The sequence below is a fragment of the Crocuta crocuta genome, unplaced genomic scaffold (genome assembly GCF_008692635.1).
Source record: "Crocuta crocuta isolate KB4526 unplaced genomic scaffold, BGI_CrCroc_1.0 scaffold620, whole genome shotgun sequence".
Taxonomy (NCBI): domain Eukaryota; kingdom Metazoa; phylum Chordata; class Mammalia; order Carnivora; family Hyaenidae; genus Crocuta; species Crocuta crocuta.
Genome location: NW_027527402.1, coordinates 777,987 through 794,251, shown reverse-complemented (window position 1 = coordinate 794,251; position 16,265 = coordinate 777,987). Strand labels below are relative to the sequence as shown.

The window sequence follows — 16,265 nt, the reverse complement described above, 5'->3', positions numbered from 1 at the left end:
ACCTGATTTTCTGCCTTGTTACACAATGTGCTAAAGAAGGTTGGTTGATTATATGTACACTCCTGTTTGAAGGCTCTGATAATGTCAATGTTCAGTCATGGCCTGGAATGAAGGAACAAAATGGTGAAAGTTGTGCATGTTAACTATTCTTAGGGAGTAAGACCACAAATCAAAGCAATTTTATTGTCCTGGAACTGGATCACATTTAAATTGTATAGGTATCTTCGTATAACACTAAAACCTGTAAAACTGTAGCTTGATGTTCTTTTTTTTGGTAAACTGGTTTTCTTTCTAATTAATAACCAAGGGAACAATCATTTAAGATTTTTGGAGTTCAAAATGCTTAAATTAGAAACTTTCATCTTTTTAAATGAGTAGTTGGCCACGTAAATGAGTGAGACTTTCTTGTTTTCCTGAAGGAGAATTGGGGGAGACAAGTAAATGAGGAAGCATTTGTGCTCTCATTTTATAGATGGGGAAGCAGGTCTTACAAATACCGTGAACGTAATGCTGGATTTGGAAACAGAACGTTTTATTGTCTTTGTGTGTGTGTGTTTTTTAATGTTTATTCATTTTTTTTGAGAGAGAGAGAGTCAGTGAGAGAGGGAGACACAGAATCCCAAGCAGGCTCTAGGTTCTGAGCTGTCAGCACAGAACCCGATGTGGGGCTCCAGCCCAACCCACGAACCGCGCGAGGTTATGACCTGAGCCGAAGTCTGACGCTTAACTGACTGAGCCACCCAGGTGCCCCTGTTGTCTTTGTTTTGGGGTACACTTGATGCTTTTGAAAAGGGAGGAAGTGTACCTTGGTTTGGAAAGAAATAATCATAAGGGATTTATGGAAAAGGTCTTTAGAACAAAGTAGTGTCTTTTACCTGTAGATGTGAGCAGGCATGAAATCCTGGGTGTGCTGGGTTCTGGCCTAGGAACTATGCTGTGTTTCTTTTTTTTATTTTTTTAATTTTTTTAATTTTTTTTAATTTCTAAGAGAGAGAGAGACAGCGTGAGCAGGGAGGGTCAGAGAGAGAGGGAGTCACAGACTGAAACAGGCTCCAGGCTCTGAGCTGGCAGTCAGCACAGAGCCCAACGTGGGGCTCGAACCCACGAACCGTGAGATCATGACCTAAGCAAAAGTCAGACGCTTAACCGACTAAGCCACCTAGGCGCCCCACTATGCTGTGTTTCAGACAGTTTGTATTCCTAATCCTTCTGAATAGTTTTGCTAGGTGATACTCAGAACATGAGCAAGAGGATATGACTAAATATTGTGATCTTAGTTTTTGATTCTGTTAGACAAGACAGAAAATAAGCTTCTGTTTTAGATAAAATTTAAAAAACCCACTTAGATGCTGATAGTGAGCACATAGAAAAGCAGAGCTGTGGGAATTAGAAAATAAGTAGCAAGTCTATTTCATGTTCTGAATAAATATTGGACAAAAGTTTGCACAAAGTTCAAGAGTGTAAATTTCAGCGTGGGACTTAATATAAATAAGTCTGGGCTTGTAGCTCATTGTCCTGCCAAAACCTCACATTTTTTGATAATTGAGCCCTTGAAATACAAGAAGGAAAAGAAAGCGATGCATTAAAAAGCACCCTCTCCTTTTCTCTTTAGTATTCCAAGGGCTTTGTGCACTCTTGTGCTGTTCTTCTAAGTGGGTAAGCATCAGGGCTAAGCTCTGCTTGGGGAGTTGTTCCTGATTCAGACTATTAATGGTGAAAAAGATTTCTGCTTGTGGGTATTTTTAGATGAAACAGGCAGTGGAGCATCTGAGGCAGTTTATTCAAGTGTACCTGCCACTGAGCGTCTTCACTAGGGTTTTTTTTATACAATAAATATTTGGACCCGAGGGGGAAAGCAGCTTTGTTTGTTGCAAACAACTGGCTTCCTGTTTCCAGTGATTCTGGGTAATTAGGTTTATTTACTCCTCTTTTATAGATGAAATGAGAGAAATCACCTAATGAATCTTTTTAAATAAAACTTTGTGACTGTGGGGACTATATATTTCGGCAATATTTTGGTTGGGGTGTTTGTGTGATGATTTGATGTATTAATGTTGAAGCAGAGGAGAGAGATTTCCACAGTACCAGGTGTATAATGGATACTTATCATTATCTTGGCTTGTCCCTCCTCTTATTTTATTTTATTTTAGAGAGTATGCACATGCAAGTGAGGGAGAGGGGCAGAGGGGGAGAAAGAATCTTAAGCAGGCTCCACGCTCAGCATGGAGCCTCATGCAGGGCTCAGTCCCACAACCCTGGGATCATGATCTGAGCCAAAGTCAAGACTTGGACACTCAACTGACCAAGCCACCTAGGCATCCTTACCCCCCCTCCTTTCTTCCAACATAAACCATTTACGCTTAAAATTCAAAACTCTGAGTATATTAGGATGATAGTAAGGCCAACAAAGCCTGCGTGTGAGAGGAGTGTAGACGTAGAGAGAGGTTGTGTTTGGTTCCTGTTTGAGCCTTTTACAAATGTACCTTAATTCATGGACATTTCCCCAAATTAGAGTTAAGATTACGTCTGAAAAAAATTAGGAAAATTAAAATGTAAAGTAACCATCTTTAGAAGTGACTCAAGAGATAAGCACTTAAAATCCAGTCTCCTAGTTTCATTATAGAGCAAGACTAAACTGTGATTGTAACTAAGAAAAACATAGCCAAGTAATTGTATTATGTAGTTTGTCAGGAGAAACAGTGTGTCTCTTAGAAGGAGGTATGGGAATTGTGGGTCAGCAGCAAAGGAGTAGAAAGGAAAGCCAGAGGCAAACATCAGCTGTGCTCTTCCCTGTGCTGCCCAAGGGGAGAGGAATCCCAGGTCCTTGAGTTTGAGGATCTGGTTCTTGCTCAGAGTGGAGATGGGTATGTTAGGCTATTGTAGCATGATGATAAGCTATACATCACTCGTCTTACTGCATTGATTCTCTCCTTGTTTAGCACATGATTGTAATCTCTAATAAGTATAATAGCTATATTTATTAAATGTCTGCTATCTAATGTGCCAGTCACTGAATTAGGTATTTTACAAACATCTTTATAAGGTATAGCAGTGAAGCAAGCCGCTCCAGTTTACACGAGGAAATTGAGTCTAAGAAAGTGACTGTGACTTCCGCAAGACCATATTATGTAATTAGTAAGAGACCTGAGACTGGAATTCAGGTCTCTGATTTTAAAACTCTTTCCTCTGTGCCATGAGGCTTTTTGGACAGATTTGCCTATTGAGAAAGACTGTTGATAGTAAAAGTAAACGGGCCACTTGATAACTCTCTTCTCATTGAAATTAAGTAAATTGGCATTTCAGGTTTTATGTATATGGCCTCTGAATTTGTTTTATTAATTTTTTTCATGAAACAGATCTTACCTTAGTCTGCTAAATTAGATTTCTGAGTTTGTGAGGTTGAGGGCTTCAGACCTTGAATTGTGTGTTTCTCAGGATAATGCTCCCCTGTAGTAGATGGAGTGACTGAATGGCTGCTGAATTTCCCAGCGCCTTGTTTAGCCTTGCTATAAACTTTTCCATCCAGTCCTCTGGAAATTATAGTTTCTATTCCTTTCTCTAAAAGCATAGTTATTTTTAGTCAATGTGTAATGAAAAGAGTATGAGAGAAAACCAGGATTCAAAGCTCTTTTCTAACACTTGGGCAATGCTCGGGCTTTCTATTACTGGCTAACAAATCACCCAGAATTTAGTGTCTTGGGGCACCTGGGTTGCTCAGTCGGTTAGGCGTCCAGCTTTGGCTCAGGTCATGATCTCATGGTTCGTGGGTTCGAGTCCCGTGTCGGGCTCTTGCTGACAGCTAGCTCAGAGCCTTGATCCTGTTTCGGATTCTGTGTCTCCCTCTCTCTGACCCTCCCCTGCTCGCGCGCTCTCTCTCTCTCTCTCTCTCAGAAATAAATAAAACATTAACAAAAAAAGAATTTAGTGTCTTAAACCCAGTAATTTACTATCTCTCATGTTTCTGTGGATTTACACAGTTCAATTGGGCAGTTCTCACTTGGGATCTTTTATGTAGTTGTGGTCAGATAGTGCTTTGTGACGGAGCCCTCTGAAGGCTCTCGTGGGCTGGATCTCCAAGCTGTGTTTTCCTCTTAACAGTCCAGTCCTTGTCTGATGTCTCAGTACTCTCCACATGGCCTCTGTCTCTGGCAGAGTAATGGGACTTATGTGGCTGCTCAGGGCACTGAGTCGGGAAGCAGAAGCTGTCAGGCAGTAGTGTCTTTCTCTGGAACTGGCTGTCAGAGAAGTCCCAAAGCCTCCTGCCCCCTATTCAAAACGGGTGGAATAGAAGGTCACATTGCAGAAGAGCATGATGTGGATTGGGAGATTTTGTTGGAACTGTCTTTGGAAAATCAGGTCTGCTACAGGCAGCTTACTTCACGTTCTTATCTATAAAATAAAAATAATAATAGTCACCTCACAGATTGGTTAAGAGAAATCATAGGTGTTTCACAAACATAAATCATAGATGTTTCACAAACTCTTCTCCTGTAATTCTTCGACCCAATGGATTCTTTTTTTTGCTCCAATTTTATTTTATTTTTTAAAATTAATTATTTTTAATTTACATCCAAGTTAGCATACAGTGTAATAATGATTTCAGGAGTAGATTCTAGTGATTCATCCCCTATGTGTAACACCCAGTGCTCATCCAACACCCGTCTAGCCCATCCCCCCACCCACAGCCCCTCCAGCAACCCTCAGTTTATTCTCTGTATTTAAGAGTCTCTCATGTTTTGTCCCCCTCCCTGTTTTTATATTATTTTTGTTTCCCTTCCCTTATGTTGATCTGTTTTGTATCTTAAATTCTACACGTGAGTAAAGTCATTTGATACTTGTCTTTCTCTGACTGACTTATTTCACTTAGCATAACACCCTCTAGTTCCATCCGTGTTGTTGCAAATGGCAAGGCTTCATTCCTTTTGATTGCTGAGTAATACTCCATTGTATATGTATACACATCTTCTTTATCCATATATCTGTTGATGGACATTTGGGCTCTTTCCATACTTTGGCTATTGTCAATCGCACTGCTATGAACATTGGGGTGCACATGCACCTTCGAAACAGCACATCTGTATCCCTTGGTTATATACGCAGTAGTGCAACTGCTGGGTGTTAGGGTAGTTCTATTTTTAACTTTTTGAGGAACCTCCATACTGTCCTCCATTTTGAGAGTGCCTGCACCAGCTTGCATTCCCATCAGCAGTGCAAAAGAGATCCTCTTTCTCCGCAGCCTCACCAGCATCTGTTTTTGCCTGAGTTATTAATTTTAGACATCCTGACGGGTGTGAGGTGGTATCTCATTGTGGTTTTGATCTGTTATTTCCCTGATGAAGAGTGATGTTGAGCATCTTTTCATGTGTCTGTTAGCCATCTGGATGTCTTCTTTGGAAAAGTGTCTATTCATGTCTTTTGCCCATTTCTTCACTGGATAATTTGTTATTTGGGTGTTTATTTTGAAAAGTTCCTTATAGATATTGGATACTAACCCTTTATTTGATACGTCATTTGCAAATATCTTCTCCCATTCCATCGGTTGCCTTTTAGTTTTGCTGATTGTTTCCTTCACCATGCAGAAAGATGAGGTCCCAGTAGTTCATTTTTGCTTTTGTTTTCTTTGCCTCCGGAGACATGTTGAGTAAGAAATTGCTGCTGCTGAGGTCAAAGAGGTTTTTGCTTTCTCCTTGAGGATTATGATGACTTTCATTTAGGTCTTTCATCCATTTTGAATTTATTTTTGTGTATGGTATAAGAAAGCGGTCCACGTTCATTTTTTTGCATGTCACTGTCCAGTGTTCCCAGCACCATTTGCTGAAGAGACTGTCTTTATTCCATTGGGTACTCTTTCCTGCTTTGTCAAAGATTAGTTGGCAATACGTTGTGGGTTCATTTCTGAGTTCTCTATTCTGTTGCATTGATCTGTCTAGTTTTGTGCCAGTACCATACTGTCTTGATGATTACAGCTTTGTAATACAGCTTGGTGCTTGGGATTATGATGCCACTAGCTTTGGTTTTCTCTTTCAGGATTGCTTTGGCTATTTGGGGTCTTTTCTGGTTCCATACAAATTTTAGGATTGCTTGTTCTAGCTAATAGATTATTTCTAACCTATTTTTACTTTGGGTCACAGTTTGTTTAGTACATGGTTTGGTTAACATTTTCCTGACTTGACTATGTTTCTTAGACTGATATAACTTAAAACAAAAAACATTATCCTGGAAAATTAAAAAAAAATTTTTTTTAATTTTTTTTTTTTTCTGAGACAGAGAGACAGTGTGAGCAGGGGAGGGTCAGAGAGAGAGGGAGACACAGAATCTGAAACAAACTCCAGGCTCTGAGCTAGCTGTCAGCACAGAGCCCGACGTGGGGCTTGAACCCATGAACCGTGAGATCATGACCTGAGCTGAAGTCAGACGCTTAACCGACTGAGCCAACCAGGCGCCCTTATCGTGGAAAATTTTAAATATATCAATAATAGTATAAGAAGTATACTAGTATAAAATGAGTATAATAATATAGTAGTATAAGAAGCCCACATATACCCGGCTTAATAATTATCAAGTCAGGATGCCTTGAGCAGGGGAAAGGGGCAGTGGGAGAAAGAGAGCATCTTAAGCAGACTCCACGCCCAGTGTGGAGCCCAATGTGGGGATCATGACCTGAGTCAAAATCAAGAGTTGGGCACTCAACCAACTGAGCCACCCAGGCGCCCCACAATGTTTTTTTAGTCTTTAGAATGAAGGAGTGGCGCCCTTCATGAAGCTGGGAGTCAGGAAATGTCGTGACTAGTGTGACTTGAGAAGAAAAACAGGGCAGCAAGCTGAGTGCTATCAAGCCTTTAAAAAAGAAAATCTAGCAACTGAACTATAACATCTTTAGAATGTTATTTTGGGGGTTTTCAGGCTTCCAGGAGAATGAAAGTGAGATAATTTGCTAAGAACAGACCTTTGTTCTAAGAACAGACTACTGAAGTATGTAAGAGACGAGTGTACACTTTTTACTTTGATGATTAGAGAATGACAGTCTTATGAATTCCAAAAAGTTCTCTGTATGTCTTGTAATGTTGATTGCAGGAGAGAGAATCCACAGCTGAGAGATTTGTTTGTTTTATTGTTAGCTACTTTGATCAGGAATAATTTACAGAGTATTTGGAATGAGTTTTGGTTCTCTTCCCTGTAATCAAAATAGAATTATTTAGAAAGGTTTGATTATTTGTAAATGGAAGATGTACCTAGTGGTAGGAGGAACACCATAGTGCCTGTCAGTTTGGTTTGTCCCTGTTCTGTGAAGGAGCTAAAGTGGCTGACGGCCTGGCTCCTGGAACTGTGCCTGGNCGAACCGCGAGATCATGACCTAAGCGAAAGTCGGACGCTTAACCGACTAAGCCACCCAGGCGCCCCTAAGTCAGCATGATTCTTGTCTCTGAGTCTTTATTTGTCTTCTCAATTATGATATCTGCCTTTTGAAATTATTTTCTCTCCATAACACCTCTTAACATCACTTTGGAAGTTCAGTATCAGTGTGGACAACCCTTTAACTCTGAAGACCTTCATCCCTATTCCACTTCAGCCACCTACTCCCATAGCTTGGATTTTGTGATCATCCAGAACTGTTCTACCTCTGAAACCTCAGCCTCCACTATCTCATGGTCCAGCCATAACTTCTTAAGTTTTCAGCTTTTATATTCTGTACTTGCACTCTGCCTATTCTCTGATTGTATCAGATTCTGGTACTTTGACTTGTATATGTGAAGTGTGTGGCAAGTAATCTCATGTTCATGTAGTCAATAAGTATTTGTTGAACACCTGTCTTGTTCTGTGCATATAGCAGTAATCAGAAGTGATCTGCACCCTGCCATTATGAAACTTTAAGTTTACTGAATGGAAATAGACATTAAAAAACATTTAAAAATATATACTTACAAATTTGAATAAGTGCTATAAAGTAGTAAAGAAGGTGCTGTAGAGGAAAATAATATGAGGGGATCAGAAGATGGGTGAAATACGGGAAGGGGATTAAGAGGTACAGTCTTAAAATTATAAAGTAAATATGCCTCAGGGATAAAAAGTACAACATAAGGAATATGGTTGGCAATATGGTAACAACTTTGTATGGTGACAGACAGTAACTACACTTATTGTGATCATTTCGTAATGCATATAAATATTGAGTCACTATGTTGTACCCTTGAAACCAGTACAGTATCTTATATTGTTCTTCAGTTAAAAAATAAAAGGATAAGAGGAAACTACTTTAGATTCGGTGATAAAAGGAGGATTTTCTGACGTGACATTAAGATGGAGGCTAACAGATTAGAAGTTCCTTGCCATGCACAAAGTTAGGGGAATAGTGTTTCGGTTATAGAAGCAGCATATATGGAAGCCTAGAGGCAGGGTGAGCTGGATGAGTCAGAAGAAATGAAGGAAGGCTCATGTGGCTGGAATGTAGTGAGGGAGGGAGGGTAGCCTGAGTGATGTGGGCCAGTTGAATGGAGACTAGCTGAATCAGGACCTTGTAAGTCATGTTTAAGAGTTTGATTTTAAACAAAATGTTTTGGGAAATACTTAAAAGGTATTAAGCTGGGAAATGACACAGTCTGTTTTTATGTTTTAAAAAAGATCATTCTGTCTTCAGTATGCAGAAGAGATAAGGAAAAAGCTATGACTCTTAAGAGGAAAGGTATTTCTGTGTCTATGTCCATTGCTGGCTTAAGTGAAGATAGTGGGGCATGGAGTAGATTGGAGAAATGTATTCAAGCTAGGAGTGTCAGGATCTGATGGTTGAATGTTGGAAGATAGCGGAGAGGGAGGTGTCAGGAATGACTCCCAGGTTTCCAGTATGAGCAAGCTGATGTGCCACCTGTTCAGGTGTGTGTGTGTGTGTGTGTGTGTGTGTGTGTGTGTGTGTGTCTGAGTATAAGAATGAGGGTTCAGAAGCATGGTCTGGGGTGGAGATATACGTTTGGGAATTGTTCCATACAGAGGATATTTAAAACATTGGGAGTGGGTGAGAGGAGAGGGAGGAAATCATAGGACCCAGCACTACGATTGTGATTGATGCCTTTTTAAAATGTTTGTTTATTTTTGAGAGAGTACAAGCTGGGGAGGGGTAGTGAAAGGGGGAATGAGAGATGCCTGGGTGGCTCAGTTGCTTAAGTGTCCAACTTTGGCTCAGGTCATGATCTCATAGTTTGTGGGTTCGAGCCCCGCGTCGGTCTCTGCTGACAGCTAGCTCAGAGCCTGGAGCCTGTTTCAGATTCTATATCTCCCTCTCTCTCTCTGCTGCCCTGCTCACACTGTCTCTCTCTCTCAGAAATAATTAAAACATTAAAAAAAAAAAGAAGAAGAAAGGGGGAATGAATCTGAAGGATTCAGATCTGAGGCATCTGAAGCAGGCTCTGTGCTAACAGCAGAGCCCGAGGTGGGGCTTGAACTCATGAACCGTGAGATCATGACCTGAGCTGAAGTCAGACGCTCAATCACCTGAGCTACCCAGGCATCCTGTAATTGATTCCTTTCTTTCTTTTTAACATTAGACCTTAGAATAGATTTAAGGTTAGACTTCTGAAATCAATCTCATTTGCACTCAGATAAAATTTCTTGGTGAGAGAAAGGGATAGAGTTACTGCTACTTGGGAGGTTGGAGGGTGAAGGAGTAGAGGGAGGGTCTTAGGGATTTATATGGTCTCCAAATTATTTTATTTATGGACCAATTTGCAGTATGCTCCAGTTATGAGTGTTTCTCATCCTTCATATGGGTAGCAGAGAAAAAAATTTGAGAGCTTCTGAACCACAGGTTAATGTTCATAGTAAATGTGATGTTTTCCACAGTCTTGTCCTCAAGGGCCTATCCACACTCATAACACCCGCTCCCCTCCAGACTCTATCTATGCGTGTTATATTCTGTTGTTATGACCTAGGCCCAGAATTTCCTTTTTCATTGAATAAACAGGCTAATAATTTAAGTCTCTGTTTTAGAGAAAGCTTTCCCTGATTCTCTTAGGCAAACTTTGGCCTTTCCTTATATTCCCAGTGTGCATTGATTATAGCAATTATTTAATTAAATTTTACTGTTTCTTGGATAGACTGTATCCTCACCCAGCTAATTTCCTTGATGGAAGGGATTGGTCTTTTTTTCTTTATATGTCTTTTAAGAAAGCATTTTAATGTTTGAATTACCATTCTGTCTTTGAGTAGCCAAATATGGCTTACATCACTTTCTGATAAGACAAAGTTTATTTAAGGTTTAGAAAATATGGGAAGCAAGAAAACAGTTGAAAATATCTTTCCTAGGTCTTCTTTAATAGGTAGTTAAAATATATATTTTAAAACTATGAGAAGGCATTCTCTAATGTGTATTCTTTCTTACCAGTATCAATGCTTGATATTTATTTAAAATAAAGATTTGGGGCACCAGGCTGGCTCAGTTGGTTAAGCATCTGACTTCGGCTCAGGTCATGATCTTGTGTTTTGTGAGTTCGAGCCCCACGTTGGGGTCTGTGCTGATAGCTCGGAGCCTGGAGCCTGCTTCAGATTCTTTGTTTCCCTCCTTCTGCCTTTCCCCTGCTCATACTTTGTGTCTCTCTGTCTCTCAAAAATAAATAAAAACATTTAAAAAATAAAAATAGATAAAGATTCAAGGTACTGAAGGAAATAGAGGTTGACTTAATGGAATTGTTCTAGTTATTTGAATTAACACTTCTTTTTTTAATGTTTATTTATTTTGAGAGAGAGAGTGCACACTTGGGAGGAGCCGGGAGAGAGAAGGAGAGAGAGAATCTCAAGCACGTGCTGCACTGTCAGCATGGAGTTTGATGCAGGGCTCGATCTCACAAACTAGGAGATCAAGGCCTGAGTCGAAGTCAAGTGTTGGACACTCAACTGAGTAAGCCTCCCAAGGTGGCCCTAAATTAACATTTCTGTGAAATACCTGAGAATGTTAATTTTTATTGGGAACCATTGGTAGTTAAAAAACAGAGTAGAAATACTGTAAAATTTCGTTGCAAATTCCTAGTCTACCAGTTGATTTATACAGTGATTCAATTTGTGTCCCCTCTGTATATAGTAAAAAATGGCAGTTTTTGTACTTGTCAATATTATAATCTTTTACTGCTCTGATATTTAGTGGAGGTTTTTCATTAGATTTGAAGAGAAAATTAGGTCATGAATTTATTCCAGTTTTTTAAAAAATCAGCCCAAATGAAGAGCTCTCAGGGGGAACTTCTTATGAAGCCATTCTGCACATCTCTTACGGAATTCTTTATTTGCCAGAGTGCGATAGAAAAACGCTGTCCTTGTAGTCAGCAAGTACATGTAACATTTCATAGCCTTAGCGTGTGTACAGCATATTATTCTGAAACTACATACTTAGCTTTCTAATGAAAGACTTTTATTTATTTCTTCCTTTCTCTTATAGGAATATATTTGTCCCAGATGTGAATCAGGCTTTATTGAAGAAGTGACAGATGATTCCAGGTATTGTACAAGCTCATGAATAAATCAGGCATTCAGTTATCAAAATTATTTTCTCTCAGCATCGACTGAATGAATAGGAAGAGATTTGTTTCATAACTTATGCTCTCTGCCAAGAGAGAGGGAGGGAAAGAGGGAGGAAAAGTGGCAGAGGGAAAGGTAATAAAAATGGGAAGATTTAGAATGTGATGAGAGGTACCGCTTCTGATCATATGTGTGTGGCATTCCTTGGAAACCTCTGTGTCCATATCAGTAAATCTGGTAAGTTTTCATTCTTTTTCTGAGACTTTGGTGTTCTTTTAGATGATTGGGTGGTTTTTAGTGACTGCTCTGTTGCTTGAAGGTGAATTGCTGTTATAGTCTTTGGTGGGGGGGCTGGGGAGCTGGGGAGCGACTCTTGACAAGGTGGATAGGCTCTGTTAACGAGGGAAGTGGAGCAGTTAGGTCCCTTGTTACTAAAATTAATTGCCGTCAGACTTATGCCACCTTATCACTGTAGTTTTAATATTGGGGTTTGTAATGCTTGAAATTGGTCTTATTAAAGGTATAAAACCTATAAAAAGGCGAACTATTTCTCAGTGACAGTATTTTATATTGCATCTTGGTTAATATGAATAAAACTATAACAAAAAGTAGAATTGCATTGATAGGATGGCCTTTTTTGGCTAAACATAATGGCACATTTGTTCTTTTATGGCTCTGTGGTTAGACAGTGGTTGGACAAATGAAGAAATACTGACTGGATAAACAGAACCTGTAATTTGAAGCTTCTTTTCATCTTGGGGTGACTGGAGGTTTTAATGGCAGTAAATAATTCCTTTACTATTGCTGTTGGCAGACGCTAAAGTTGAAGGTCCCTTCCACAACCAGGAAAAACTACACATTTTACAGTATGTACTATTAGTGTAACTTGATTACTGATTGGTGATTATATGTATACATGAACTGGAGCTTCTGGGCCAGCATGAGATCACGTTTGGTACAGACACTGACATGTTAATCTAATGGCCTTGGTTTTAAATGACATAATACCTGCTCTAAACCTGTAAGATTAACATGACAGTGAAAGCAGTTTTGTGTGAATGGCCTACTAACTTGGGGTAGCTTTTTATTTGTGCTCTTATAATTGCATCAAATACTTATTGCAGACACTTAATGCTGTGCATGTGTTAAATAAGGAGCATATTGGTTGTTGGGAAGCAGTTAGTGGGCTTATTTTTTTTTTTCTAAGTTTTTAAGTAGTAACCTGGTTTCTTTAGCCCTGTATACAAAGTATGGTTATAAGTGCAGATGGTGATCAACTGCAGGATGAATCTTTTTTTAGCAGGGAACTATGAATTTTATGGATCCTGCATTCACTTGCCTTAATTCTTGTATTTATGCCTTTGTAGGTCAGAGGTTGTCCTGTACAAGTGCTATTGGTAGCAAATACTCCGATGTACAGATTATGTCTTTTAAAAGTTCAAGATTTTATTTATGTATTCTTTAAATGTTTATTTTGAGAGAGAGTGCGTGCGCCCATGCGTGCGCAAGAGGGAGAGAAAGAATTCGAAGTAGGCTCCGTGTGCTGAGCCGGTTGTGGGGCTTGATCTCACAACCATGAGATCATGACCTGAGCTGAAATCAAAAGTCTTAACTGACTGAGCTCCGAGGTGGCCCTGAAAGATCAGTGTTTTAAATGTTTGAAGAAATCTTTTTCTCAGAATCAGCATCCTAGAGCTAGCATGGTATTCCCTTCTGTGAAGTTCCTAAACATTTGCTGATTTGCATACTTAGCAATTACAGTGTAAATAATGGATGGTAAAAATTAATGAGAAGAGGTCCTTACGTGTAAATACTGGATAATGGGCTCCAGATGCTACTAGACATTCATGTGAGGGGCATCTTGTAAGTTTTCTTGAGCTTTGTAACATTATCAGAAGATGTGGTTGTTTGATTATCCCTTCTCTATGATTAGCCCTGTTACTCTTCAACTGTGGAGGAATTTTAAGGAAAGGGAATGCTGAGGGAGTTTCAAGGGGAGCAGAACTGTAAAAAATAGTTGATAGCTTTAATTACCAAGAGTATTTGAATCTCTGAAACCGTGTAGTAAAGGCAGAAAAGAGCCCTGGAAGCCTGTCTAGGCTTGAGCAATAAAATGGGTAGATGGTGGTAGTTGAATTATTTACTTAATTTAGCATAAATATACTAGTACTTCTGAGCTTGTTCTACATTTGAAATGTTTTTACAAAAGTGTTTTTTAACTTTTGAAACAAATATAAGTGTTAAATGGTTTCTGATTAGCACATAGGCCTGAGCATGACTACATAGAGAATGGCATTAGCTTTACTATTTCACTTTTGGTTCTGTACTAACCAGAGTGTCTGTGTTTCCTCAGTGTGCTGAGCACAGTGCCTGGATTGGTGTTCTGAAAACGAAAGCTATTACAGTAGTTTGTGGACTTGTATCATTGGAGTGACTGTGTGTACATGTTTGTAGGCTTGTGTCTCTTGAAGTAAAAGTGGTATCTAGCATTTCTTCTGATTCTTTCTATCTGCCCCCCGAAATGTTATTAGCCATTTTCTTCTTTCTTTCTTTCTTTCTTTCTTTCTTTCTTTCTTTCTTTCTTTCTTTCTTTCTTTCTTTCTTTCTTTCTTCCTTCCTTCCTTCCTTCCTTCCTTCCTTCCTTCCTTCCTTTCTTTTCTTTTCTTTTGCAAATTTTATGGGACCGTGTGATCTAATATTTCTCCCTAATCTTTAGGAGTAATTTTATTGTTTCCACAGTCAATTTTAGCTCAACAGCTTTTATTTTTTCAAGTTATCAATATAGAATGCAGCACTTCACGTTTTCAAAAATGATGAGTGCTCTGTATAATGTCTGATATACAATAAACACTTTACATATATCTATGGTATTAATACAGTCTTTACTCTTTGGATTTATATTTATGAAAGGAGGGAAGGGTTAGAAATGGGTGAGACAAATACTAGATTATAATATGGTAGAATTTAGAATCAAAGTCAAAGTGCAGAGGGGTGTGGAGGATCCTCATTTGGTTGATGAGTTCAGAAAGACTTAATGAAGGAGGTAGCATTTGAGATGGGCCCTGAAGGATGTATAGGATAATCAAAGAATAGGAAAAACTGTCAGAAGGAGAAAAAATATTTATTGAGTTCTTTCATAATGTGCTAACTATCATACCAGACCCCTGGCTGTACTATATTTAATCATTCCCAAGTAGTCTCACATGTTGTGTTCATCTGGTAGTTGAATAAGTTTTTAGTGAAACGTTTTGAGAATCTTGTTTTAGTTCTTCGCCTCTTTGAGAATACATGTATTTCTTCTCTTGCTAGGTAAAATTTGAATTGCATTGCTGGCTGTGGGTCCTTCTTCCTACTCTGTGGTGGCCCCTCTTTCCAATTTTTCACTTGATTTATGCTCGATTTTTGTAGTTTGTTAAAGTGTTTTTCATAGATTAATCCACATGCCTGTTCATAATTTCCTTCGTAGGTGTCACGTTGGGATGAGTTATTTTCCCTTATTGGGCTTTGTTCTCATTGTACCATTCTATATTTAGCTTCTGGGAGGGAAGCTTGCTCCTAGGAATAGAACCAGTACTCATTCCTTTTTCTCTTCAGTTTTTTAGGTGGTGGTGGCAGCCGGATAGACAATAGCACATCAACACATTTTGCAGAGGTAAGTTTTCCTTTGGCTTGTAGGGATTCTGTAGGGAGTGGGTGGGTGTTAAAATCATGACAGATTTTCACTTCCCAGTGCAGCAAAACATCAGAATCTATAAGAAAAATGTGGGCAAGAGTAGCCCTCAGGAAGATTTGTGATTTTAGTAGTTGGGCCTTTGGCCTGTTACTTTTAGTAAACCCTTGATTAAGAGAGAGTAACCTCCTTGATCTATGCTGTTTTGAACCTGGTGGTGTTTTCAATTCTGTTTTCTACCTCCTGAATTGTGTGTATGGTGTGAGAAAAAGGGCTGTGGTGTTTGTGAAACAACAGTGCTGTGTACTTGGCTTTGGTGATGTGACAGCCAAGTAAAGAGCAGGCAGAATGAGTTGTAATTGAAGTCACAACGATGCAGTCTTCAGCTGTGCACAGAGGTACTGCTTTGTAGAGGTTGCCTCTAATGAGCATGGTGGTTTGGTGTGATTGGAGTTAGGGGGCCAGATGAAGAAAACTGTATTTACTTGCCTTCCAGATCTCAAGGTGGGACCTATAATTAATTTCCAGTTCTTCATATAATGTAATATCCATATTTTGCGGAAAAATTCCCAACTGTGATTTGAAAAAAGGTCTTAGTCTGCATCCTGGAATACCATTTTACATTAAATTCAGAGTAATTTTCTTTTTCACTTTATTCATTGACTTAAAATCCCTTGTTTGTTTGCTTTTGATCATTTTAACCGTTTTTAAGTGTATAAGTAAGTGGTGTTAAATGCTCTTTGTTTTTAATCATTTAGTGATACAGCCCATAAGGGACAGACCATCTGTTTCAGCCTACAGGAAACACTGGTTTGCTTTTGCTTCTATTGCCACACTACTTGGTTGGCTTTAGAAGGCTAACAGATGCTAAAAGAAAAAAGTTAAATCCCATAATCAGGATTTTTTTGTGTGTGTTTCAGGATCACATTAGCCTTTTCCAGAGATAGCTTAGCTGCATTAGAGGTCTAGGACAATTTCTAATATTTATTTGTGTGTAATTTAAAACTCTTGGCAGTGTGTTGGAAAATTGGTGTTCAGTAATCCCATAAAATCCTAAGCTTCTCTCCTTTATCCTCTGAAAATTATCTTAAGAACTGAC

General features: G+C 39.1%; 1 protein-coding gene across 1 annotated transcript in view; it reads left to right on the top strand.

Annotated features, from left to right (window-relative positions):
• The window catches only part of RNF115 (ring finger protein 115), a 90,177-nt gene that overhangs the window by 16,871 nt on the left and 57,041 nt on the right, over window positions 1-16,265 (top strand). Inside the window, exons 3-4 of the mRNA XM_077753341.1 lie at window positions 11,417-11,475; window positions 15,091-15,148. Of these exons, the coding sequence (XP_077609467.1) occupies window positions 11,417-11,475; window positions 15,091-15,148 (117 nt within the window). The remainder of the gene's footprint in view (window positions 1-11,416; window positions 11,476-15,090; window positions 15,149-16,265) is intronic.